Source organism: Anticarsia gemmatalis, chromosome 6 (assembly GCF_050436995.1).
Source record: "Anticarsia gemmatalis isolate Benzon Research Colony breed Stoneville strain chromosome 6, ilAntGemm2 primary, whole genome shotgun sequence".
In the NCBI taxonomy this organism is placed as follows: domain Eukaryota; kingdom Metazoa; phylum Arthropoda; class Insecta; order Lepidoptera; family Erebidae; genus Anticarsia; species Anticarsia gemmatalis.
This window is the reverse complement of record NC_134750.1, coordinates 959,786-986,903: the sequence shown is the minus strand read 5'-3', so window position 1 is coordinate 986,903 and position 27,118 is coordinate 959,786. Positions and strand designations below refer to the sequence as shown.

The 27,118-nt window shown below is 36.8% G+C and overlaps 3 protein-coding genes across 13 annotated transcripts; 1 reads left to right on the top strand and 2 right to left on the bottom strand.

Moving 5' to 3' along the window:
- Positions 1-40: 40 nt before the first annotated feature.
- LOC142973436 (3-hydroxyisobutyryl-CoA hydrolase, mitochondrial-like) lies at positions 41-6,364 on the bottom strand. 2 transcript variants are annotated; one of them, XM_076115111.1, is made up of 5 exons: positions 6,303-6,364; positions 3,447-3,987; positions 2,971-3,245; positions 2,703-2,844; positions 41-2,266 (listed from the first exon to the last, which is right to left on the bottom strand). In XM_076115111.1, exons 2-5 carry the CDS (start codon positions 3,985-3,987, stop codon positions 2,121-2,123), a joined length of 1,104 nt encoding a protein of 367 aa, XP_075971226.1. In that variant the 5' UTR covers positions 6,303-6,364; the 3' UTR covers positions 41-2,120. The 2 variants fall into 2 exon arrangements, with proteins under 2 accessions (XP_075971226.1, XP_075971225.1); XM_076115110.1 differs by having other exon boundaries at positions 6,132-6,361.
- A 218-nt stretch (positions 6,365-6,582) lies between these two features.
- Positions 6,583-7,730, top strand: LOC142973437 (peptide deformylase, mitochondrial-like). The gene is made up of 3 exons (XM_076115114.1): positions 6,583-7,029; positions 7,204-7,324; positions 7,517-7,730. Exons 1-3 carry the CDS (start codon positions 6,694-6,696, stop codon positions 7,708-7,710), a joined length of 651 nt encoding a protein of 216 aa, XP_075971229.1. The 5' UTR covers positions 6,583-6,693; the 3' UTR covers positions 7,711-7,730.
- A 363-nt stretch (positions 7,731-8,093) lies between these two features.
- On the bottom strand, positions 8,094-26,623 carry sw (cytoplasmic dynein 1 intermediate chain short wing). Of its 10 annotated transcripts, XM_076115107.1 has the most exons (16): positions 26,341-26,623; positions 25,588-25,715; positions 24,944-25,134; positions 24,233-24,360; positions 22,063-22,095; positions 20,172-20,192; positions 19,414-19,461; positions 15,463-15,633; positions 14,882-15,038; positions 13,724-13,978; positions 13,322-13,439; positions 12,814-13,045; positions 12,374-12,534; positions 10,700-10,840; positions 10,257-10,382; positions 8,094-9,810 (listed from the first exon to the last, which is right to left on the bottom strand). In XM_076115107.1, exons 2-16 carry the CDS (start codon positions 25,708-25,710, stop codon positions 9,646-9,648), a joined length of 2,070 nt encoding a protein of 689 aa, XP_075971222.1. In that variant the 5' UTR covers positions 25,711-25,715; positions 26,341-26,623; the 3' UTR covers positions 8,094-9,645. The 10 variants fall into 10 exon arrangements, with proteins under 10 accessions (XP_075971222.1, XP_075971214.1, XP_075971218.1 ...); XM_076115099.1 differs by lacking the exons at positions 8,094-9,810; positions 10,257-10,382; positions 10,700-10,840; positions 19,414-19,461 and having other exon boundaries at positions 11,021-12,534; positions 22,063-22,125; XM_076115103.1 differs by lacking the exons at positions 8,094-9,810; positions 10,257-10,382; positions 10,700-10,840; positions 19,414-19,461 and having other exon boundaries at positions 11,021-12,534; positions 15,463-15,600; positions 22,063-22,125.
- Between the last annotated feature and the right edge of the window lie 495 nt (positions 26,624-27,118).

Here is a 27,118-nt window from a genome sequence, read left to right as displayed (position 1 = left end):
TTTCGTGGAATGCGCTATTACAAGTTACAAAATAAAACAATTTATTACAAAGTATATAATTTTATTTCATCGATTAACATCAACAACAACAAACACTAATATACTTACATTTTTACACGAAAATATACAAAACTTCTATCCGTTTGTAAATGCTTAAACAAATCAAAATAAATGCGAAATATTTTCCTTACACAGTTACACTTTGTTTTAAATGAAGATCGTTTACAAAAGTGTAAAAAATGCAGTTTGAATTCATAACCGACACCATAGCTTCTTTGAATGTAAATCCGTACAAAAATCGAGTTATAAAGATACAGTATTCCATAACATTTTATCCATTGCACATAGAAAAGCATTTTTAACTCGTAAAATTCAGAAATGTTAAAAAATATCTGTTATTAAATTAACAACATACTTTTTTATTTTTTTTTATTTTAATGCTGGGGCCACACTACCGGGAAATGCCATTAATTATCGCGTTAAAGGACGTTAACCGTAGATGTAGCCACGACTTAACGCAATAATTTGACAACGGCATTTACATTGTCGTTTGACATTAGGCGATAACTCAAGTGGCGGTACATTAAAGAGAATAACGCGAGAATTAATGCGATAAAGCGGTCACACTACGCCAGTCAGTGTGCGTCGGGAGCTCGACGGGATCGCACGTGTTTTGTATTTGCAATACATACTATGGAGTGGAGTAACGAGAAAGTAATTGCGTTTCTGGAGCTTCTGCAAACAGAACCATGTTTGTGGGATCCAAAACTGAAAAGTTACAAGAATCGAGGATCGTAAAGTGATGCTTGGCGTCGACTGATGGAATTAGTACCTTTTGAAACAACTATTGAAAAAATTAAAAAAAGAAGGAAAGCCTGATGGGTTACTATAGAACCCATTTAAACAAAATTAAAAAATCTTTGAAAGTAAATTTAACGCCGTTTTATCGCCAAACGTCAAATCACGGTGGCCGTATTAAGTGTAGCCATCTACTTTAGCGCGTTAAAAATTATCGCGATAATTACCGCGATAATGGGCATTGGACGTTGGCCGCTAATGTGGCCCCAGTATTAACATTACGCTAACATTCAACTAAACGTTTTAAAAACGTTTATTCCTTTAAAATGGCCGCTAGTGACGTCATAAGAGACCGTTATTACAATATACAAAAAAAAGTTGTTTATATTATAATGGGCCGTGTATACAATTGCACTAAACTCACAATGTTTGCTTTCTCCCGATATATGTATAATGCATACAAACCTTAAGGCCTCATATTTAATTAATTGCGATAGAGAAACTTTTAATTTATTTGCTTAACCTAGGACAACATTATGATTTATGAGAACGAGAATATTATTACCATTTATAAAATATAATTGTAATTCCATTTTTCTCCAAAATCAGTGATGCAGTCTTAATTTACAAGCAAATAAAATAAAAGATTCCCAATATAATATCTTTAGTAGGTATATAGTAATAAGACACTTAGTAAGTAACTTCTATACGGAAGACTATAACTTAATATTATATGGCTATATTGTATTAAAATATAAACTTGCACCGCGGTTGTTATCAGTCTAAAACATATACTACTGATGTGTTATATTAACGATTACCTACTGTATTTTTGTATGTTTGGTAGATTAGTGGGCTTATCACGTATCTCAGTTGACAGGTGGTTTATGTCAAAATGATGATCACTATAGAATACATTGCTGTTTTGACGTAACGTGTTAATTACTATAATCTAAGGTAGAAAGAAATGTACAGCATGGTGGCTTTCAAATAGCTGTCAACTAAGATACGTGATAGCCCCCCAGGTAGATGTATCGTAGTCTAACCCAAAAGGGATGCGTGGAATATAAATTAACATCTATGTAATTTTTTAACAGCATCTCTCAATTAGGTTTTCATTTGCTTCCTATTAAATTTTAATCGTAACATTACACATCAGCACTCAATCATTACCCAATACAATTACACTTATATGACGAAAACCAGCTTATAAGCAAGTTCCAGATGATAAACTACCGGATACTCACATATGGTGGAACAGGCCATAAAAGTTTTGTCACAAAAGTGTAAATTTTACAAACTGCCGCCAGATGTCGCTACTCTTACAGTTTGGAGTCGAAGAACTGCAGTTCCTTGTCCTGAGGTAGTTTCTTGAAGTAATCCTCGACGTAGTCATCTGTCACTTCGGCTAGTGTCGCCGGCTTCCACTTGGGACTGTTGTCCTTGTCTATTAGAAGTGCTCTTACTCCTGGAATAGAGAAAACATGTGTTGAAATTTCATTTAGGCTTAGTTTTGACAGATATAGCAAGGTGTATTTTTATAACAACAGAAAATAACAGTGCATATTCCATATCCGCTTATAATTCATATAGACTGTTCGAGGGTTAAGTTTATTCTGCTCTGTAGTAAAAATAATAATAATGACAAGAAAAATGTTTCATTATTCAAGTTCTAGCACTATAGGTACATAAACATTACATCACTTAATTACAGTCAATAACAAAAGCTGCTTTACGACTACAACATTCATCTCGCGACCAAGGCCGATGTAATGTGACAGAAGAGAAAACAAATAGATATTATTACCTTTGATAGTGTACCGTTTGTCATAGCAATGACAATATGCATAACAATATGTGATAAAATCCTTCTTTACTACAGAGAATAAACTCTTAAATCCTACCTTCAGGGAAGTCGTGGTTCTCAGTAGCGCGGCACGCGAGGCGGTACTCCATCTTGAGGCACTGGCCCAGGTCCAGCTGAGCGCCACGCTGTAGTGCGCGGAGTGTGATCTTCAGGGAGCCAGGGCACATCTCACTGAGGGTCTGGTGGAAGCATAATACCCAAGTTAGGTTAGGCAATTGGCATAAAATACAAAAGGCAATTGACATAAAATACAAATTAAAAGTACTATTTGTGTATTGCAGAATATTCACGATACATCAACTCACCTTCAAAGTTTTCTCTGACCAATCATTCTTGACTTTCTCCAGCCTTTCAATAATCTCCTCAATAGTGGAGGCAGCGAAGCAGTAGTTAATATGTTTGATATTACTAGCTAATGAGAAGTCGTCTGAGCTCTCATGGAACTTGCTCAATAAGGCATTTACTTCCACATCGCTAGTACAACGGGAGAGCAGTACTTCGAGCTCGTAGAGTCGTTTGCTTGGCACAAAGTGAGTCGCGATACCGGCTTTCACGACGTCCTTGCCTTTCAGTCTATCACCTGCAAATGCATGGCTAATGTCAAATGGAAAGTCTGAATCTCTGAAATATTATCCAAAGTAATGCACACTGAATGATTTAATAATGATAATGAATAAGACTTCTGTTCTCTGTGAATGGGTGGGCATTCTTCTGTGTCTTATGTCGCATACTGAATCAAGATTCAAGAATTGAAAATTACAATATTTACAATATTACTGACCTGTCAATCCCAAATACAATCCTAAGTTAACTTGCAGTCTTGGCAGGAAATATGAACCACCAACATCCGGGAACAGCCCAATCTTAGTCTCGGGCATCGCAATCATTGTCTTCTCTGTAGCTACTCTGTATCTTCCGTGAACAGAGAGACCAAGCCCACCTCCCATCGTAATACCATTGATTAAAGCTACATACGGGATCTTGTATTTACCAATCAAATAGTTTACATTATATTCTGTGTGGAAGAACCGAGGCCCTTCAACTTTGTCTATGGCAACTTTTACATCACCTCCAGCACAAAATGCTTTATCTCCAGATCCTTTAATAATTACTAAAGCCTTTTGACTCTCCCATTCTTGTAGTTGTGGTAATAACTTTGATGCCATGGAGACATTGAGTGAGTTCAGTGCTTTCGGTCGGTTTAATGTGATGATGCCTGCATTGTTGAGTGTTTCAAATAAAACATCCTGTTCTTGACTAGACATCGTGCGTTTGAAGGCGAGTGACGCCGGGCGTGTTAGTCTGACACTTAGTGATAACATCTGTAAAAAGATTTAACATTGAATCAAAAATTTTATCTCTTAAGTTCATGTTAAGATACTTCTATGTTCAAAAAATACTATAACCCTTATTATGGCCACAACCATGTGTTTCCAGCACCACACTCAACCCAATAAAAAGAGCTATATTTTACTGTTTATATTTAATGAAATAAAAATGTTTACCCAGGCATAAATATTTTTATTTAATTATAGATAAAATGATATCTTTGATGTAATTTACCTATATGTCTTTACCTCAAACTAATCAAGAATGGAGAATGTTACCTAATTTAGATTTTTAGCACTCCATATTCTCGTTTAAAAATAAAAAATACTGGTGAAAAAATTACTTCGATACGTCAATTAGTTTTCGATTTATAAGTAAAACAAGTTGTAACCGCACGACGCTAGCTCTCGGTGACGGTGTGACGTCACTCTACACTTGCTCAGTGTGGCTCACACAGTCCGCTTGCGGTCGCGCGCTCGATTATTCCTAAATACTTTTAAAAATGCTCAATTCAAATACTAGGAAATCATATGTTGTACCTAAATGTAATTTAATATTATGTAGGTAAGTACATAAGTAATAATAAATAACTTCATCTTATAATGAAACAATTTCTAACCGGATTGATCGCGAGTTTTTTGATTTTACTGTGGCAGGAAAAATGTAAAATCGATAAGTATGCGATTATTTCGGTTAAAAACTGTTTCATTATAATATGCAGTGATCGTAAATATCTAACATATTACTTATACCTATGTATAATATACTAGAAGCCGCCCACGACTTCGTCCGCATGGAAACCCTTCCCGCGTAAATCCCGATCCTTCGGGAGCTCGAGGATAAAAAGTAGTCTATGTGTTATTATGGGTCTTCAGCTATATATCAAATTTCATCGTAATCGGTTCAGTCAAATTTGCGTGAAAGAGTAACAAACATCCATACATACTTACATACCTACATACTTACTTACATACATACATACATATACAAACATACGTACATACATACATACATACGTACGTACGTACACATACGTACACACATAGGTACATACATACATACGTACAATGACATATGTATGTCATTCTATGTATTACTTATGTACTTATGTATGTACATATGTACATTCTCACAAACTTTCAAATTTATAATATTAAGTAGGATTTCGGAAGCAACAAAACCTCTATTTGTCTCACAAATAATTCGCAACCATTATTCCATTTATTTAGGTAGATAATCCGATTGCCCTTTTTAAAATCCTTTATCCATTTTATTAATCGAATAGTATTTACTATTATTATAAGTTATTTTATGCATAAGCGGACGAAAACACAACAAAATACTACGCAAGCTATTACACCTACAACAGCGATTGGCGACTTAATACTAAGCGGGACGCGGCCCGCGCGGCGCGGTAAAGTAGTATGACGTCACAGCCGCTCACGGGGCTGTTAGCGGGACTCGATATTTTTCGAAACTTTGAATACTTATAAAATCAAAACTATTTGGTATTTTTGACTAAAACAAAAACTAGTTTATATGTATACATACAGGCTATACTGTGTCAAAATTTCAAGCGATTTGGCATACCTAGTAACATTCTCCATTCCAAGCTTGTCACTAACTGAAATCAGGATGGCTTCTTATGTTAATATCATTGCTTATTTATTTTTTATACAGTTTCTGAACCACCTATATCATAATTAACAATGCAAAAATATATTTATATGATTTGTCCTTTACAGAGCATGTAAAATGAGTTACTTTGTGTTGTATAGGGTGTCAGGTACTAACCTAACTCAACAAAACAAAGAAACCGGTTCATAATGTGACCCTGTGAAGGCTGAAATAATAATATATGTACTTGAGTCCAATTAGATCATTTAATATCATGACATCTCGTTGCGTATCTCATATAATAATAATATCATACAGCAACGTATCAATAACGTGGGTAAACATAAGTTTTCATTGATATTCGAATAGTTTATTAACAGTGTCGTAAACGAATAGCATATCATAACATTAAACACCTACAAAACAATAAAATCTATAATATATTTAAACTAAAACATAAGACAGCACATGTACGATAAATACGGCATACATAACATAAATTAATTGCATAATTACTTACTTTGAACCTACGAAAACAGCCTTATCAAAATTAACTGTACGAAATCACTGTGCTTATCTAATGATAATAAAAACACCGCACCATTTATAAAATCCACGATCACTCGTAAAAAGTATCGTGTACAATGTGCTGTAACCAATGAAATGATAATGATAGAAATAATAAATCTACCCAAAAACCGGTCCAAGCCGTCCGCAAAACTGCGCGATTACAATTCGTCCGTCAGACAGACGTCATTTTGTGATAACTTATGTCACTGCAAATAGGCAAATATCAGCTGATGTTACGTTATTCTACGGACAGTTATTAATAATTTACTACGTTTATAAAATCAACACGTTATATAGCGAGATTAGAGTAGTAAATAATAAATTAATAAAAAAATGAAAGTGCATTACAATAAGTAATTGCACGTATTGTTCATATATTTCTGAACCGAAAAACAATCTTCTTTCAATATCAAGTTGCAGTGACACTGATGACAACTAGTTGTAACCTAAAAGATAAATCCCAAATATTGTATTTATTATTTCTGTTTTTGTAACTGAAAAACTTATTATAAATGGGAGTTACAAGAAAAGTACTTAACTGGTACGCTAGACTCTCTCCAGCACGAGGTAGATCGACGCCTCCTTACGAACATGTCGTACAAATTGGTGATCCGAGATTACGTAAAGTTTCAGAGCCTGTACCGCTAGATAAAATAAAAACGGATGAAATACAAAATGTTATAAAGAAACTAGAACATGTTATAAAGAGGTATGGTAGTTTAGGGATGTCTGCGCCTCAGATTGGTGTAAATATGAGGATATTTGTTATGAGGCACACCGTCAAACAGATTTCAACTGTACCTAAAGAAATAGTGCAATCACGGGGCATGGAGCCAATACCGTACACTGTGAGTAAGTATTAACAGTTGTAATAAGATTCTGAAAAGTCACAGTACAGTTTAAGTCAGATGAACAAATATCCATAACTTCAAATACCATTGTAAAACATGAACACAAGAAATACACAAAATTTTATATACCTTAATATTGAATAGTACTAAGCTTTATAATTTTATTTTCAGGTCTTTATAAATCCTAAACTAAAGGTGGTTGACTATCAAAAGGTAGTTCACAATGAAGGTTGCGAAAGTGTGCAAGGGTATTCAGCTGATGTACCAAGATACAGAGCAGTCGAAGTCACAGGTACCTAAATATTTACCATATCAAAATACAGACATATTAGAATAGTTACATTGTTTAGGTCCTAGTGTGAATTGAGCCCGAGGTTTATGAATCCCATAAATAAACCCACTATTTGCTGAAATTTTTGCACCAGAACAGACTTATGTAAGTCTTAAAATTTTTCATCTCCAATAATTCAGGATCCTTTTCCAGGTCATAATGAGCTAGGAGACTCCACATCCAAGGTGTTCAGGAACTGGGCAGCCAGGATAGCTCAGCATGAGATGGACCACCTCGATGGCAAGATATACACAGACATAATGGACAAGAAGACTTTAGAGTGCAACTGTTGGGAAGAAGTTAATCTGTCTAAAGGAAAAGTTGTTATACCATTCACCCCTGAATAAAATATTTATTGTAAAACTTTCTTTTTTCGTGTAACTAACCTAGTTTTTAATATTGTTCATTGATTATTTATTTTCTTAAATCACTTGGCTTTTAAGATAGCTGAAAATAATTGACAACTATGGATTATATCCTGAACAGCTAGTCAAACTTTGAGGGCAGTAAATCAATAAACAAGCAAAACAAACATGTGAGATTTGGAGAAATTATATTGTGGAAATTTTTAACGCTAATGTTTGCACACGAGCCGTGTCGCCGAGATTTGTCCCACGGCTGGATTTGTATGGCAGTAGTTACTTGAAAGACTATTAATTTTTAAGTATTGTAAACTTGGGTAACCTTGTGTATAAAGGGCTTTAAGTACGTTAAAATTCAGTAGTAAAATTCAGTTTTATATAAGCAATTGTTTATTTGATTTAACTTTTACAATAAAGCGACATCTGTTTAGTAGAGTAATACTATAAATAGGTACCTGTACTTAATAAATATTAGCATTATGAATATAGGTGACAACTAATAAATAACATTAACTAAACTAACTTAGAATTATTACATTCTGATGTTGTCTTTAAGTAAAACTATTACGAAATAAAGGTAACATTGATGTAACATCTTACTAACAAACTTCGATAGTATTGTATCGCATTGAGTTTATATCATACAAGATAACTTAATTGAAAGAGTGCATTCTCTAAGAATACTGATGATATATTTTTCTCTTGCTATTATTTATCCTGCAAATATTGTCAGTTTGATAAAAACTCAATAAAATAGGCCACAAAATGAGTATAAATCTATGTTACCTTTATTTCGTACATTATTAATTAACAATTAAGTTATTATGAGCTGCTGCTAATATTCTAATATACATATTTGAATGTAACATTTAACATAGATATTGTTCATTCTGTTTCATAACTTTCAAGTACAACTCGCTATATTATGTCTCTTTTCATTTACTTAGAGAGACAGAGACAACAAGATATTTAGATACTTGGATATTATGAAACAGCCGTTGGTTGTAATTCAAAAATAATATTCATTCAGTTGCAATAACTAATATATTATTTTGCAGGAGTGCAGGAAGACAATTGAAGGAAAAACGTAAAATAATTCGAGCAATAAGGCAACTATCACATTTAAAAGCACGACTTTACAGTTTCTAAAGCATAGATAAAAAAGATTCATTATCTATGGTGCTGTTCTTACAATTACCAACTTTATGGGTCAATTTCAGTGCCCATTTTGAAATATTCTACACAATAATCTTATGTAATTTTCCTACTCTGCAAAGTATATCATGTAGTTAGTGTATTGCAACTGAATGTGTTACTCTCCGCTTCAAATCTTTACATATACCCTCTTTACATCATTCATATCTATTCAGTTCAACTTCAGTACATTCTAACCTTTGATGATGTTGGTGGTTTAGCCATGTTTAGAAACTCGTTACTTCAAAAAAAATATTTTTATGAGACCAGCACCAGCTTCCACCAGCTAGCACCTAAAATGAATTCCTTAAAATTTCATAATCAAGGGTAGGTTTATACCAAGGTTAATTAATCTCATTAGCCCCCTTTAAGAGTAGTGGGCTAGACTGGATATTCCAGCATTACTTAAATACACAAAAACAAATCATCTTTTGCGTTGCGTAATTTTATTCAAAACCGATAATGATGCGACTCGCATATTTACTCGACTATATTTGACTTTTCGGCAAAATGCAATATGTGCCGAAACGTCAACTAAGGTCTGTAAAACTGTAAAATAACGTCAAGTAAAATTGTATTTAGTTGCTAGTTAACTGACTCATGTTACTTTTTGGAAAGTCACGTTCAAAACCAAATAACTGTAAGCCTACATTCAGATACCGTTTCAAACTAGTTCAAACATGTCCTAATACCACCAACATCCTTACCCTGCTACAACGAGCGCAGTTACCGCAGCGGGTTGCTGGCGAGCGACGTGAGACTGGTGAGCGAGGAGGGCCCGGACGCGGCCAGGCTCAGGCGGTCCGTCTCCTCGTCCGCCTGGTTGTTGCGCAGCTCTTGTAGTGTGTACACGAACTTAGACCACTCGTCGTGACGGGGTTGGGAGACGTGCTGCGGAGAAATTGGGTCATGTTTTTTAAGATCATGGAAGAAAAATAACTTGCGACTTCAATGTTTAGCACTTTTTAAGTCACGAGGTTGCACTTATACGACAAATAAGTCAAATGGAAATCAAACTCACGAACAGTGAAATAGACATGATACTTATGGCATTGCACTACAGATATTCTTGATTTGCATGAGCGTCAATGATATTCGTTATCTTTTATTCATTGACATCGCGGGCTCCATGGGTTACTACGCCAAGGTCCATCAGGCAGTCTAAAATGTCTCTGATTGTGGCGACGTCTTAATTTACTTATTTAATGATTTAACAATACTTTAACATGTACTTATAGGTACAAAGGCAGGTCACTAAATGTATAGTAAATAATACTCTTATTGTTGACAATAAAGGTAAATGTAGATATCTAGCTTATGATAATAGTGTGTGTTACCTCAGCGAGCTCGTAGACCCATATCTTGCCGGCGTCGTCCCCGGCCGTGACGTGGGTGCCGGCGGGGGTCCACGACACGCGGTTGAACGCCACGCCGCCCTCCGCCTGGATCGATGCTACTGGCACCTGCGATACAAATGGCATGAGTAAATTTTTGCTTTTAAAAAATGGTTTATTTACTGTACTGTAAAAGTTATGAGCATATTATATTATACTGATAAATAAGTGTATTTTATGCTAAGAAACTTGATTCTTTTTTACATTATGATTCAAATTTTGTTACAAACCAGCTATTATTTAAATAGCATAAAATTTCGCCATAGATGGTCTTATATTAACCTAATCAAAGTTCACAACATTATAGGCATTTCATAATTCTACTAATCTCAAGAACGTGTTTTGTAATCTAACAAATTTTGCGATAATGTGAAACAAAAGCCTACCTCAGTGTCCCTATTCAAGTTCCACAGGTCGAGCCTGCCGGCGGCATCAGCGGCGGCGAAGAGTGCAGGGTGTGTCGGCGACCAGCGCACGTCCACCACGTAGTCACCGCTGTCCTCGAACGAGTACAGCGCCTTGTTCTCCTGTAAAATTATAACATATTAGTTAGTTATCACACGTAAATGACGATCGTAAAAAATATTTTAATATTCTTGATATTCTATCAAATTGGCCTAGTGGCACGACACGCCCGTGATGGGCCCCGCGTGAGCCTCCACGCACTATAAGTAAGGTAATGAGTGGAGGTATGGGTATGGGGTATACCTTCTGGCTCCAGAGCTTGACGGACCAGTCCATGGAGCAGGTGAGGTAGAGGTGGCTGAGGTCCACGGCGCCGGCGGCCTGGTGGCACGACACGCCCGTGATGGGCCCCGCGTGGGCCTCCACGCACTATAAGTAAGGTAATGAGTGGAGGTATGGGTATGGGGTATACCTTCTGGCTCCAGAGCTTGACGGACCAGTCCATGGAGCAGGTGAGGTAGAGGTGGCTGAGGTCCACGGCGCCGGCGGCCTGGTGGCACGACACGCCCGTGATGGGCCCCGCGTGGGCCTCCACGCACTATAAGTAAGGTAATGAGTGGAGGTATGGGTATGGGGTATACCTTCTGGCTCCAGAGCTTGACGGACCAGTCCATGGAGCAGGTGAGGTAGAGGTGGCTGAGGTCCACGGCGCCGGCGGCCTGGTGGCACGACACGCCCGTGATGGGCCCCGCGTGGGCCTCCACGCACTATAAGTAAGGTAATGAGTGGAGGTATGGGTATGGGGTATACCTTCTGGCTCCAGAGCTTGACGGACCAGTCCATGGAGCAGGTGAGGTAGAGGTGGCTGAGGTCCACGGCGCCGGCGGCCTGGTGGCACGACACGCCCGTGATGGGCCCCGCGTGGGCCTCCACGCACTATAAGTAAGGTAATGAGTGGAGGTATGGGTATGGGGTATACCTTCTGGCTCCAGAGCTTGACGGACCAGTCCATGGAGCAGGTGAGGTAGAGGTGGCTGAGGTCCACGGCGCCGGCGGCCTGGTGGCACGACACGCCCGTGATGGGCCCCGCGTGGGCCTCCACGCACTATAAGTAAGGTAATGAGTGGAGGTATGGGTATGGGGTATACCTTCTGGCTCCAGAGCTTGACGGACCAGTCCATGGAGCAGGTGAGGTAGAGGTGGCTGAGGTCCACGGCGCCGGCGGCCTGGTGGCACGACACGCCCGTGATGGGCCCCGCGTGGGCCTCCACGCACTATAAGTAAGGTAATGAGTGGAGGTATGGGTATGGGGTATACCTTCTGGCTCCAGAGCTTGACGGACCAGTCCATGGAGCAGGTGAGGTAGAGGTGGCTGAGGTCCACGGCGCCGGCGGCCTGGTGGCACGACACGCCCGTGATGGGCCCCGCGTGGGCCTCCACGCACTATAAGTAAGGTAATGAGTGGAGGTATGGGTATGGGGTATACCTTCTGGCTCCAGAGCTTGACGGACCAGTCCATGGAGCAGGTGAGGTAGAGGTGGCTGAGGTCCACGGCGCCGGCGGCCTGGTGGCACGACACGCCCGTGATGGGCCCCGCGTGGGCCTCCACGCACTATAAGTAAGGTAATGAGTGGAGGTATGGGTATGGGGTATACCTTCTGGCTCCAGAGCTTGACGGACCAGTCCATGGAGCAGGTGAGGTAGAGGTGGCTGAGGTCCACGGCGCCGGCGGCCTGGTGGCACGACACGCCCGTGATGGGCCCCGCGTGGGCCTCCACGCACTCCGTCACGCCCGCGCGTTGCCCGTACAGGCAACCTTTGGAATAACACTATGTTACAACACTAGTACATAAAGATTAATGCTGGCCATGTCGAAGTGCAGGGCAACGCAACACATCATGTGTCAGTAGTTGAATCATCCACTTAAAGAATTACGAGCACGAAACACGCGCGCGAGGCGACCGAACCCAATAACAGCCGCGCTTCCCGGGCACCCACGCTTAAACAAGCTTATACTGGTTTTAACAATAAAATATGAAAAATCTGTTAAAAAAAAGAAATTACCTGGAATAACCAGGGACAAGTGTCAACTGACCTGTATAAATGTTTCCATCCTCGCTACCAAGCACGAAATTATTTACATCGCCGTGTGGGAAGCCCATGGAGGTGACAGCCACGGCCTTGCTCTGCCTGTGCTGCAGGTCTAGGGTCTCTTGCGGCTGAGACAGCATGTCCAGAGACCAGGAACACATGCGCCCGTCCGTTGACACCGAGATCAGGTTGTGAGCGTTCTGACTGCCTACTACTGAGAGGCAGTAGACTGGGTGCTGTTGGAGAAAGGGTATTGACGCGTGTAAATAATTTTTTTAACGTCTGTATGTCTTTTCAGTTTTATCTTACGTTTTGTGATTAATTGATGTGCTAATGTTTAAATTCAGTTTTTCACTTGGAAAATGCTAAAAATCTTGCATTTTTTATACGCAGACGCTATTAGTTTGGACCAACTATGTGCCTTCAGACTAATATTACATTTCCCTATTCGATTAAGTTTGAAAAAATATCTTAATAAAAACACAAGAATGACAAGGCACACGTATACGTACAGTGTGTGCGAGTGAAGACAGCGGTGTACGTTGTATGGGCGTGCGCTTCTGCACGCGGTTGTCCCACAACACGATCTGACCGGAGTACGTGCCGCCCAGGATTAAGTTCGGGTGGAACCTAGTGGTAGGAACAACACATTTTAACTACTCAATTGAAATACATTTTGGTTTCGAAATACGATTTTCCGATCGGAAACACATTCCTGTCGAAGTGTTATTTTAGTTTCAAGAAGACACTTGTTTCTTATGAGTCCATGAGATCCAGACACATCACATGGCCAAAAGTCCAGGCACATGATATAGCTAAACCCTGCGGGCATGTAGTGATATACAGTCCAGGCACATCACGTGCACTGTGTAGCGTGTGTAGTGTGTGTACTGTGTGTAGTGTAGTGCACTCACCTAGCGAAGGTGGCGCTCATGACGGGCGACTGACAGTGGAAGATATCCTCGGGCGTGGTCTTCTTGAACTTGGTGTTCCACACGAGGCACACGCCGTCGGGGTCGTGCGGCGCATCGTCGCTGTTGTGGTACGACGCCAGCATGAGCTCGGGGTGCGCCGCCGACCAGTCCAGGCACGTCACGCAGCGGCCGCGCGACCAGCGCTCGTCGTAGAATGTACGGACCAGGGACAGACGGGCGTCGGATTTGTCATCCCTACATCACATTGATTGTGTTAGAGTACGCGAAGAAAAAGTCCAAGAAGCATGCGTTTAAGAAAAACCTGATTGATCGTGTTTTGCAAAACAAAACAATTTTTTGTTGGCTAACCAATCCAAGATGGTTTTGAGCCTTTCGTGTTTTCTTGTTTCAAAATATAATACTAACAGTATTATATTTCAAGTACTAGCGAATAAATTTTAATGTTATTAACAGATTATGTAAGTGTAAGACAGTGTTACGGAAAGTTTAGTAAAAGTATAACTTGTTATTTGAAGTCTGGTTTATTTCGAAACCACTTTGCTCTCATTCAAGTGTAAAAAAACGGTTAAATCACTCCAATTCCTACATTACCAATAACTAAACTACGTACTCTGTGCAATACCTATAACAATAGCATGTTACGTTTGTAAATTAACTAAAAGCAACACATCTTCAGAGCAACAGCGTAGATTATGAACGCAGAAATATTTTGACTGTGCGAGTATGCGATAAAAATTACCAGCACGGATAGAAATCAGAACATTGGTCCTGTCAGGCTTCGTAAATCCGAAATTTCGTTACTATTTCGATGTCTTTGTCTAAGTAAGCTCTCGCGGATTAAATTCCATTCAAACAAATTTTGGAAATAAATGAAATTGTGGTAAGGATTAAGCGAAATTTTGTTTTCATTAATTGTAGTCGGCCTTTAGTCTCACCGGATGCAGCTGAATACTAGTGTTTTACATGGAACGATTGCCTACCTGACCTCCACAACCCAGTTTCCTGGGCTATAACACGATACCTTCGATAAGACCTGTTGTCAAACTTTCAAGCTTCTGACTACTATTAACGACTGTCAAAGATCTTCGAAAGTGTTCCTGATAAATTGCTAAAAGCTACAGCTACAAGATTACTCACAGTGCATTCTCGCTGTCTCCCCCGCCAGTGTAGTCGGTGTAGATGTCCACAGACTCGGCGAGCGCGCGCTCGATGACGCGCCCGGCGCGGCTCATGAACCGCTGGAACTCCGCCGACAGCATGATCGTCTGCTTCTCGTCCGCGCTCAACTCGCGAACTAAGGAACGCGTTTAGATTTTTAAGCTTGATTGCAAAATGACTTTACTCTCATGGAATCCGAGTAATTTACCTTCGTTAATAAAGAACACAACAATCAGTATATAACAGTATGTTTAGGTATACAATAAAGGATTTAACTGTATTCGCAAAAAAACGTCTCCTATGGGCAAGAGCAAGCATAGCGATTCTTCATCTAGCAGGAGACAAAAATAAACGGATATGATTTCAAAAGATTTTTTTCTTGTATATAGATAACACTTATTTCTGGGAAAAGTCTTGAAACAACTAATCTAACAAGTAACTTGACCCAGGACTTATCATCCTTCCTAGACACAAGAGCTAGAAATTAATTTACATTACGCCGTATTGACTATAAATTAGTTCCTACGCAAAGAAATAAAGAATAATAACAAAGAACAAACCTTTCTTCTCCTTCTCATCTTCTTTCTTCTCCTGTGGCGCGACGGTAACAGCCGGCTGCACCTCCTTGACGGTGGGCAGTCCATGCGGCAGTATGCCGGGCGGCAGCTTGCCATGGAACGCGGCGTCTTCTTCGTCGCCTTGCCGCGCGCCGTCGCCGTCGAATGTAAGCACTGGACGGTGAATAAGAATGGCCCTTGCCGGGACGGTGTGTGTAATGCGAACGGCCGATTTACTATGTTTTTGTTTGTTTGTATTTACTGTTAAAGACTGGCTGATTGTGATAAGAGGAGGAAAAATAATAAGTCCAAAAGAGAGGTAACGAAGTATTCATTTTAAGGAAGTGAATTACGCCAAAATTTTAACCGGGTAGTTAATATTTCGATTAACAAGTATATGGTTTTTGTAGTTCTTAGAACTTTTACTGGTAGCTAGATACATTTTCAAAAAATCGTAATTTAAAAGGAGATGATTTCTTACAGCCGGCAATTTCTAAGGAAATGTTGAAATTAGAAATCCCCTTCAGCGGCGGAAAAAAAAAAGGTAAAGTACTAAGAAGGTTCAGAACCATTTTGAGCCAGTCTCATATTAACTACTCTTTAGTTCAAGAGTTATTTAACATAAAAAATATACAATACCTCACGTATTGTATGATATAAATCGGCCGTCCGTTATAATGTGAATATAAGTCATGAAGTTAAGATATCAAAATCCAAAACAATATCAACTTTATTCGTAAGCTTTTAAATATCAAATTTATTTGTGTATAACTTCATGAAATATAACAATGTATTGTGTTGATGATAGATATATCTATATACGCACTACTGGTGTAGCTATTCAGACCTAACTACTGTGTGTGAATGAACCTACTACCTACAGGTAGAATCTAAACACACATGCAAGCAGCTCCCGGATAAATCCGAAGATAACATCTCAAAAATTAAATTTTTATATAATTTATTATCTTTTATTTCTTCTTTATAATTTGTCCTTTATAAAATTAATGATAGCAATCGTATTATTATTTAATTATTAATTTCAATTAATTGCCTCTTTGAAGCATTAAGTTTTATTAACGAAAAGCTGCTTACATGTTGAGTTTAATAAGATGAATAAGTATGAGAAAGGATGAATTGCATAACACAAAAAATAAGGATGAAAATTTAAAGTAAAAATTGCAGAAGATGAACGTTGTTCATCCGATGCAACTCATCCTTCGCAATCATACTATTACTACAGAAACGAAATTGTAAGTAAATGGCTATTAAATGGTATCATTTGTTCATGATTATTAGCTATTAAAAGCATATTACTAAGAGTTAAAAGTATCACACTCCTATGTAATTTTTATTTGTTATTTTCGTATAACAAATTAAAATTACATAGTTATTATACCTTGAAGCGATGGATGAGACTACAGTTACAGCAAATAACTAAATTAGTATATTCTATAAACAGGAAACATTAGAGTGAGCTAGAAGTAGGACTGTGCTTTATTCACCTAAGACAGGTTTTATAAGAAGCCTGGTTAACGCCGTTCATCTTTCAAGGATGAATATTATTCATCCATATCAATTTTCACTGAAGTATTTATATTTATTTCAACTAGTAGGAATCAAATTTACAGGTAGTATTAACTTACTAAAATATAAACCCCTTACTAAAATTTTATTAAAAAAGAAAAATTGTACACAATTCTTAGAAAAAATCTAACTAAACTCATTACACCTCTTTTACATAACAACAAGAAGAAACGTCAAATACAAACATTACTTGACATAAAATAATATAGCATTCTTTATATATTCAATGGCGATTTTTTTTTGTGATTACGCCAATTTCAGAGTAACCAGACGAATAACTCGTATTAATCATTAATAAATTCATTTATTTTTGCCAACATAACAAAGAAATTTGACATTTCATCTGTATTTCACCAAAAGAGGTATAACAATTAAATATCTATAAAAAAGGACGTACTCTAGTACTAAAAAGTAAAAAAAAACCTTATCTATCATGCACACAACAATGATATATTATAATCATACCACGTTTCGTATAATACCTTCTATTGCAGCGTGGGACAATAATAATTTACTGTAACTATATTCTCAGATCTTTCAGTTTCTCTAAATGATTCACTACATGAATATGAGATGAACTAACATCGATGCTAGTTATTTAGCTACTTTTCAACTAGGTAAAAACTTAAAGAAGCTAAAAATGCCGTTTTATGGTAAGGCTTTATAAAATATTGTTTTTAGTTCCAGATTTATTATTTTGGTTCTGGACTAAATATTTTTCATAAACTAAAAAAGATTTATGACTAAAACTGAATTGAATCTGGATAGAAATTGATCGGCATTTGAATTGCCAGTTCAATTTTTTATCAGATCTTTATTCTACTTCTATTTTTTTTACGAGAAACTGAAAGTGATACACATAAAAGCGTAAAAAAAATTCTAAATGGTACTACATAATACTTAATAATACCTAATGTGCAACTAAAACACACAGGATACCGAAAAGCATTAAAATCTGGTGACAGAAAGCTTTTTTTTTTAGAATAATAATTAAAAAAAAGTAATTATGCAAAAAAGTAAACTTCCCGAGCTCTCCACAAGAGAGATAAAAGTTCTTTTTATAATAAAAAAATAATAAATAAAAATAATATATTTTTTATATGGATGACGTCATAGGTCATGCTTTAAAACAACATGTATAATTCTGTCACATGCATGATGGATTTTATGTACTATTTATATACTGAAGTTGATGTATGTAATAAAATACAGGGAGTTCTGTGAGTTATGTAGTTGACTTTCAATTGTACTTGTCTCTTAAGAAACGGAAGATAGTGTTCAGCTCGAATTCAAAATGTTTTGGTGTTGCTAGTGCCTTTAACAAATTAAGTTAGACTTTAAAAACCAATCATCTGGTATATTCCCAGTTGTCCCCTCTAACACTCTCCCCGGGGGTGACAGCTGGGAATACAAGTAGGAAGAAAATTCCCAGTTTTCTTACATGAGTTTAGGACGTATTTTGAACTTTATAGGTTCAATTGGTTGATGGATTTGTTTCTCATGAAGAAGCCTGCTTTTATAAACAAGTTTAAAAGGAGACCCTTAGTTATTGAAATTGTGTTCAGCTCTAGATTTCAAAAACTAAATTGTTCTTATGTAGAGAGTATAAAATCATAAGTAGAAAATAGGTTAACTATCTAATTTGGTTTATAAATTAATACTTATTTAATGCAAAATTAACAAAGTATATTTGTGAGCTGAAGGTATTGTTCTTAAGAAATTATTATGTCGAAAGAGTACTGTAATAAGGGATCAAGTGTACAAAATAAGTCTAACTTGTATCACTAAGCTCCTAGCTATGACCATAAACTTTACCCATAATATTTACATATGAAACATTGAAAGCCAGCTACATAAGGACGGGGGACCTGTATTATGACCACACACACAAATAGATACGCTAAGTTATTATGTATTGTTAGCATTTATCATAAATAGCGTTACATAGATACAGATAGACAACAAACCATGCTAGGTGATAGGCACAGGCTCTACTAAGGGCAATATTTAGGCTGATTTTATAGTCAAGCTTTAGCCGCGCGGGCGGTGATGGCGCGGGGATGAGACGCGGGCGGTAAGCGACCATTCTGTTAAGTTTTATTTTTATTATGCATTTGTCAGCATACTGCACTCGTCACTAAGGCTTTACAACCTTTTCTTTCGAAGAGATCGATTGTACCGCTGATATTTGATCTTTATTGTATGTACCGGGAAATGTTTTTAGTGATCTTTGTTCTACTGATTTTCGCGGGTCGTCAGCGGTTCTCTAAGCTAAGCTGCGCTCACCATTCGCGCGGACCGTAAGCGTCACTATAAAACCAGCCATAGTTAAAATGATTGTTTGTATGATTCGGAATTGAAACCTACCTGTGAATTCGTCCTCCCACTCTAAACCCGGGTTTAGATTGTACTCGTCTTGAAAAGGGAGGAAAAAACAAAAAAACAATGTCAGTATCTTTCGACCATAAAATATATAAAAAAATTTCAAACTATACATAGACATAGCTAGTGCTTATATAATGTACAGCATGACCGTTTCGTGTTGTGTCGTCAGAGGGCGCCACGCGTCGGCACGTGTGGCGCCGCCTGGCGGACAACACGCGTCCGTGTGTTAGGACCTGTGCAGTGTATGTTAGTTGACTCGAAGGGTAAAACAGCGTGAAATGATACGGCGACCCCATAATACCACCATATTCGATATACACATATTATATTCTGTATAATTTAAACTTGCGGCCGTTATATTAGGTCTCCTGTTCGGAGGCCTAGTGGAGAACTCTGGAAGGCCACAATTCCGTGTAATATTCTTTAAAAAGTGCATCAAATGATGATGTTTTTAGTTGTGTCACTCGATAACCCCCCGCTATTACTAAACAGATTTCTTGATAAAATGTGATGAGATTGAATGGTCTAGATATAATTTATCAAGTAATCTGATCCGCACCTATTGTTGTTAGTAGGAAATAACTAGAAGCGTGATAGTAAGGACAACCTAGACTAAAATATATACAGATCTAGACCGAGATGAAGACTAATATACAACCGACACCGTGTTAACCGACATGACAAGAGAGAGGTAGCGTTAGGGTAACGACAGAAAGCGTCCTGGCGGAATAATGACTTACCGTAGTAGTCGGTTGCGTGTGCTAGAAAAGGACAAAAAATAAAAATATTCTGTCAGTTACATCTGTGTGATAAGGCACAATATAATTTACAAATATTTAGAAAAGAACCGTTGAATATTTTTGTTTTGATATATAGATATAATATTTACATAGATTATAATAAATGGTTCTTAAATGAAATGATGGTATTCACAATGGGTTGTTATATTATTTGATAATTTAGTTTGTAATGAGCACATGCATGTAGAGGCCATGGTCTTGAGTAGTGCGGCAAACATGGCCGTTGTTGAGGCCAGTGGCTCGAGAGGTATCAAACTAAATTAAATCAGTCTGTATGATGGTTTTGCCGCGGTTTTTAGTCCAGGGCCCGTATACTTTCAAACTAGCGTCAAGTCTGTTAGCTTAAGTGTTATTGTGCTCCCACAGCTGTTGTACTAGGTTAAAGACCTTTATTTGAATATTCTTTAATGTTGAAGAAAGCTTACGCTTTATTCTCGTCCGAAGTTTAGTGCGTATGTGGAACTGAATATAATTTTACCGCAAAATTATATTTTATTTTTATTTAGAAAATGATTTTTTGTAATATTTTTACAGTAGTGCCATCAAACACATTTAAGAGCTTTTATAGATTCTTTTAAAAAAACTTAATTTTTTAATCAAGAATTGTCTAAACCACTACCAAAACTTCCTTTATTTTTATCCCATGATTGCTGGACAAGGGTCTCCTCCCGAATTGAAAGACGGGTAAGGCAATTACTCGCACTACATTTATTAATAAGGAAGTCGCTTCTACAACAGTTATACTATGTTATACAACGTTACACAACAGTGTGGGTGCACTTGTGAGGTTGTGACGTTAATTTGAAAGCAACAACAGGATCAACCGGTCATGCTCGAACACATTTCATCACATATATCAAATAACGCAAAATATACCCGAATGTAGCCAGAAAAATGTATTTTAAACTCTATTTATAAGACCACAAGAGTCAATTTAAAAACTGGCTACGCTCTTAACAAATTGTATAGTGTATTAGTTACAAAAAACTGCAATGAAACCACACTGTTTTCAATTTAGACTGTTTAAAATTTCAAATGGGTTTAAAATGTGTGGTTTTATTGTTTAAAGTGCATGCATTAACGCCTTAATAGGCTAGACATGAAATAAATATATCCACGAATATGACACTGAACAGAAAATAACATAATCTATATAAAAACACCTATTATGTAACACGTATCTAGGACATAACACACGGACATCAATTGTTCTGCTAAACGGTCAAGTGCGTATACATGCAACGGGCACGTAAATGTACGTATACGTTGAGGTGTGTGAATGTGGCATAAAAGCTATAGATGTATAAAGTGTCAAAAAAGTCAATCTTTATAACTAAATAGTACTAAATACTTGATGATATTTATGATAATTCCAACTACAGTTTTTGTGTAAAATTTAATGTGATAATGTTGATGTGTGATACTGAAATTGCATGTCAATAAATTACTTTATGGAACTTCTACTATGTGTATCATAACTCAATACCAAAACATGCTAGGGTTTATGTGTAATGTATCTACGGTTCAATTTGGGTGATCAATTGAGATCTACATCAACATAACTAGTATTTATGTGTAATCTATGAACAATATATTAGAAAACCATATTAATTGTTCAAATTGGGTGAACAATTACGATTTACATCAAATGATTTAATTCTAACAAACAAAACCTCTTTGTATGAACAACCAAAATACTACCTATAAAAATATCTACCAATTCATATTTGTATGAACTTATAGAAAAATACCCTCTAATCTCAATGAGTCTACAGTGTATATTCGTGGATAAAACAAAACGGTATAATAATGTTAATAAGGTACAATTTACCTTTACGCGGCCGCCACCAGTCCTCCATGTATCCTGCAAGCGGTGATGCATTGGAAGAGCAGCCTTTTTTTATGGTAGCACAAACACAAACATTGCACCACAATTCTCATGACAGTATTTACTTTTGGTTCAGACGACACAATGTTAAGCTTGGAAATAAAATAAAATTGTTGCTAAGTAAATGTTGATTGAATTTATGCTTCAAATATTTTTACTATAAGTATTTATCTCCGCGAATTGATAAACTGTTTTCTGTACAGTACCTAGTCTTAAATGAAAGTATTTTGCGTTGCATGTACGCTTTACTTAAGGTAACGAGCGTATACATACGTATACGCGTGTATCTCAGCGGATACCTTTATACGAAATTGGCATCTAAAGCCAAATCATTGTACAAATGATGAGTTTAAACACAATATAAAACACGTAGTAATTCAAGTTTCGTTTATGAAAACTTAAGGTAACAATCCCTTGTCTATTCCCACATTATTTACGGACGTCACAATGTAATTAAACAATTTACAATTTTATTGGTTTGCTTAGCTAGATTAAAATACAACCTATGTAAAACGAAATCAATTTTCTACTCACACCCTAAATATGAAAGCTAAATGATAATATTAGTATCTCAATTCATATTGACGACTATGTAATCCCATATATGACTTCTACATAACATGAATCTGTGAATGAAGACCCCTTGAAGCAAACATGATGGTTTTTATGAAACCCCTTTGAAGGAATTGCTACTTTAAGGCTTTACACTAGAACATAAATTCAAACAACACACAAAGGCCAAATCAAAAATAGATGAGTGAAAAGTAAATACTGTTTTGTAACTACAGATGTCGTTGGTTACCAAAAGGGCTTATGTCATTTGCAAATATGTTGGCAATTAAATCGTTTTGGAAGAGGCATTATATTTCTAATTACTATACAAAATATAGGCATAATTTTCTAGGCCTATTATTCAATTTTAACATACAGAGTAGTAATTGAAGTCCCCAAAAGACAGTTGATCAGCATAATTTTCTTGTTGGAGGAAATACAAGTATGAAGTTTGCGCTTGAGAGTTTAAAGAAGTAATTAATGGACATAAGTCCTCTCTGCTCACTGTGGAAATCGGACTTAACCTTTCCTTCGTTTGGAAGGGACCCATACCCATCAACAGAACTTGAGTCACATTTATTTATCATTTGTCCATTTATCAGTAAAATTCATTAGTTATCAAACTTATAGTTATGAAACTATGGTCGAATTTACTACTCTGTAGGTTTTAAGGTATTAGTTTACGAATTTAATATAAGCAAATGACATGGTACAGTTAAACCCACACCCAGACATCACAGTTAAAGACATTATTTTCAAAATGGGTATGCAAACTCTCAAAATTATGTTATTCAACAAAAACATATAATTTATGTCAGTACACAAAAACAATTCCAAAACCCCCATATTATTTTATGTTATTTTTATATTCACAAAGTATTTTATTAAAATATGATTTTATATTAGAAAGAAGAAATATTCTTTCAGCTGAAGTTATCATTAAAAATATTTAATTTAACATTATTTTATTTTTTCCCCAAATAAATACAAAGTCCCCATGTTTGCATAAAACCTACTTCATTAGTGCTTGCAAAAACAAAAGAATAAAGGAAACAAATTAAAAAATAATATGTTCAAATAGAGAACTAAAAAGTACTGGCAGAATGTTAAGGTCTTTACATGAGCATTTGCTTGTAAAAGAAAAACGTATAAGAGAATATCAGTTGCATATTTCTGTATTTAACTTAGCAATTTGAACTTTGAATTGAAAAACCTAGCAAAGAATTTTACAATTTGTCACTTGCATTACTAACATACTATACAGGTAAATCAGTGTTTAATCTTTAGCACAAAAGTAGTCCCAAACTTGATAGAAAGTGACACTGCAAAGATTAACCAATTCATGCTTTCACCCTTTTATTGGTAAGATATGCAGCACAGCAGTCTGCTTTTCAAATAAATGTTAACTTATATTACAAGAAGACATTAGACAAGATTCAAAATGCTATGTTAAACTACAGATAAACTGTTCTCAATCACTCCTAAAATAACGGTAACTAAAGTTACAAGTAAATGCTCTTATGTATTCACAGTTAGCTTACAAACTAAACGAATAGCTTACCATCTCGCAGTTCGGTGCCTCCCGTAGCAGTGGTCTGTGTCTGCTTCGCGTACGTGACGTTCTCCTTCGGCGGAATGTCTGTAGATTGCACCGATACCACTTGCAGGGACGGGGCTTTTTTAGGCCCGCTGGTGAATGTGTTTACATAGAACTGTTACTTTGGGGCATTGAATTTATTTGATAGTTGCAAAAATAATAAAAATCTTTGTGAATATTAGTGCCATGGTAAAAAATTCTCTTGAATATGTAGTATTAGTTATTCTATTACTGTTCATTCATAGGAGAAATAAAAGCTCACAGACTCGGTTGGCTCGGCCACGTCGAGAGAATGCGAGAAGATAGTGGTGTTAAGAGAGGCAACTTGGGTCGACCAAAAGGACGACGTCCTGTCGGGCGCCTCAGATACCGCTGGAAGGATGAAGTGGAGGCAGATCTGAGGGAGCTTCAAGCCCCCTGATTGGCAAGAAATAGCCAAAGATCGGGCAAAGTGGCATTCTCTCGTGTCGGAGGCCAAGACACATTTTGGGCCGTTGAGCCAACGGAATAAATAAGTAATACTGTTCCACTGCCAGATATACGTTCGGTTGAGACATAGTAGCTTAGGGACAACAATATTCTTTCTTTCCACTGCCATTAATTATTATTATAGGCATGAGTGTGGCAAACTCATGTGTTGTTGATCTACATCAAAAAACATCAAAGCCAACTCACCCATGCGCAGGTAAACTGGACTTATCAGTGTGTGGCAGACTGGCATCCGGCGATGCAGTCTGCGGCGGCGTGAGTGACGTCATGGAAGACAGGGACGAGAGCACGTCCTTGACGGGCGCCACGCCCAGCGAGGAGAGCATCTCGTCCAAGTCCCGTCGGCTGTCGAGGCTTGATGCCGCTGATGCGCGTTGCTGGAGTAACAAGTGGAAGGTTCATTGTACTATGGAATATGTTTTTGCTAGACATGAGGATTGCAAGTTTTCCTTTTGTTCTATAGATGAAACAATTGATATATCACTTTCAAGGATAGTAGATTCCTAGCACACTATGTTTCACCATTAACCCTTAGAATGACTGATCAAAAAGTTGTGTGTTGAAGTAATTAACTTATTTAAAGGTGTCAACACTTAAAATATCCAATCCTGTATGTTGATCCTTGATTTGTATTTACGGTTTTAATAAAAAAAAGCTCAAGAAGATTGTCCCATAAAGAATTGGGACCAGTTACCCTGGCCTACCAACTACTACCCATTAAAACCAATTTATGCCAATTAACTCCAATAAGAATCTTAATACTCACTCAATATAAGGAAATAACATACTACAACAAATTTGCTCTATCTATTAATGTTAAAAGTAAATACCAGTGCTTCCTCAGCATCTTTCTGTTCTTTCTCTCTTCTGCGACGATCCTTCTCCTCACGGAGAGCCTGGAGCTTCGCCTTCTTGCGCTCCAACTCTGCTTTACGGTCTGACATGCTTGACATGGTTACTGAAGAAAAAATTAATAATTTACGACACTCTATAACCAGATCAAGTTTTGAATTCTGATTTAAAAATCTTCTCAACCATTTAGATATTTCAATGTTTTATTATGAGTAAGTAGATATATCAAATTTATAATTATTTTGGAAATTACATAAATGCAGTTGTGTAAGTATTACTACATAGTGCAAAGTAATAAACTGCCAATTAATTTTTTTGAATAAATGTTGTGAGCTACAGACAGGTCTTGTAAGATTTTACTGGAATTCTAAGTAATAAGTTCAGCAAACATATAACTAAATCTTCGAAAATGCTGAAAAAGTTATTCGCTTTTTCTCTGTAGTTCATACTCAAAACTATTACCTAGTTTCTGTGGCACTGCATATAAAATGTGTGTCAAAATGTGACAAAAATCAATAGTGCATCAAGTGTCAGTAACAACTTAAAAAGCAGTCCCAAGCCCGATGAGTCACAAAATCATCACAATGTTTTTCATAATAAACTTCGGACATTGATTAGGTACATGTTTTTTCTTCAAGGGAAAGCCAATCCTAATAAGACATGTCTGATGTCACACACTGATCGAAGATGATTCATTCACGATTTATTTAGAGAAATTATACTACTCTTACCTGTTATTCAATTGGCTTCTTATACAAAATTTATCATTTTTACACAAGTTTGCAGCGAAATATGCCGACAGAACGTGGCAAATGTAAAATATGTGTAACGGGATTTTGCGGCTCGAAACACCAACAAACTACCCTATTATTATATTGAATCGCATATAGTTTATGCAGCTTGATTTCAGTTATGCTTTAGCATAGAATTTGTTAGAAAATACGCATAATTCTCTTTAAAAACCGAAAAATTTATCGATCAACACAATTTCCCTGTTTCGGCAGAAAACGCTAGTGTTGCAAGATGCGATAAATTTAATTTCTTTTATTTCATTCTAAGATTCACTTTGAACATTTCAAATTAATAACGACTATAAGAAAATTATCACAAGTAACGCCTTTAAACTAAAATTCACTTTTCCGAGGAATATATTTTAATATTAGTGGTATATTATATAAATAAAATAAGTAGCGAAGGCGTAAATTAATATTATGGCAATAAAGAGAAGAGAGTGCGACCGAATACTAATAAAACAACATTTTTAAAATTCTAAATTAAAACCTGTAGAACAACGAATCCCGAAACGTAAATAAATGAATCCATCCTACTCGTTCCTTTTTGACAGATTTATCCCATATCAAACAGTCAATTTAATTTTACAAATAAGCTTAGGACAGTAAAATACGTTTAGTTTTTGAAGTAAATGATTTCAATGGATTCTTTTTCAAAACGCACTTCTGTCAATTTGTTCTCAATCTTATTTCGTCAAGTCAATTTTAAAAGTCATTG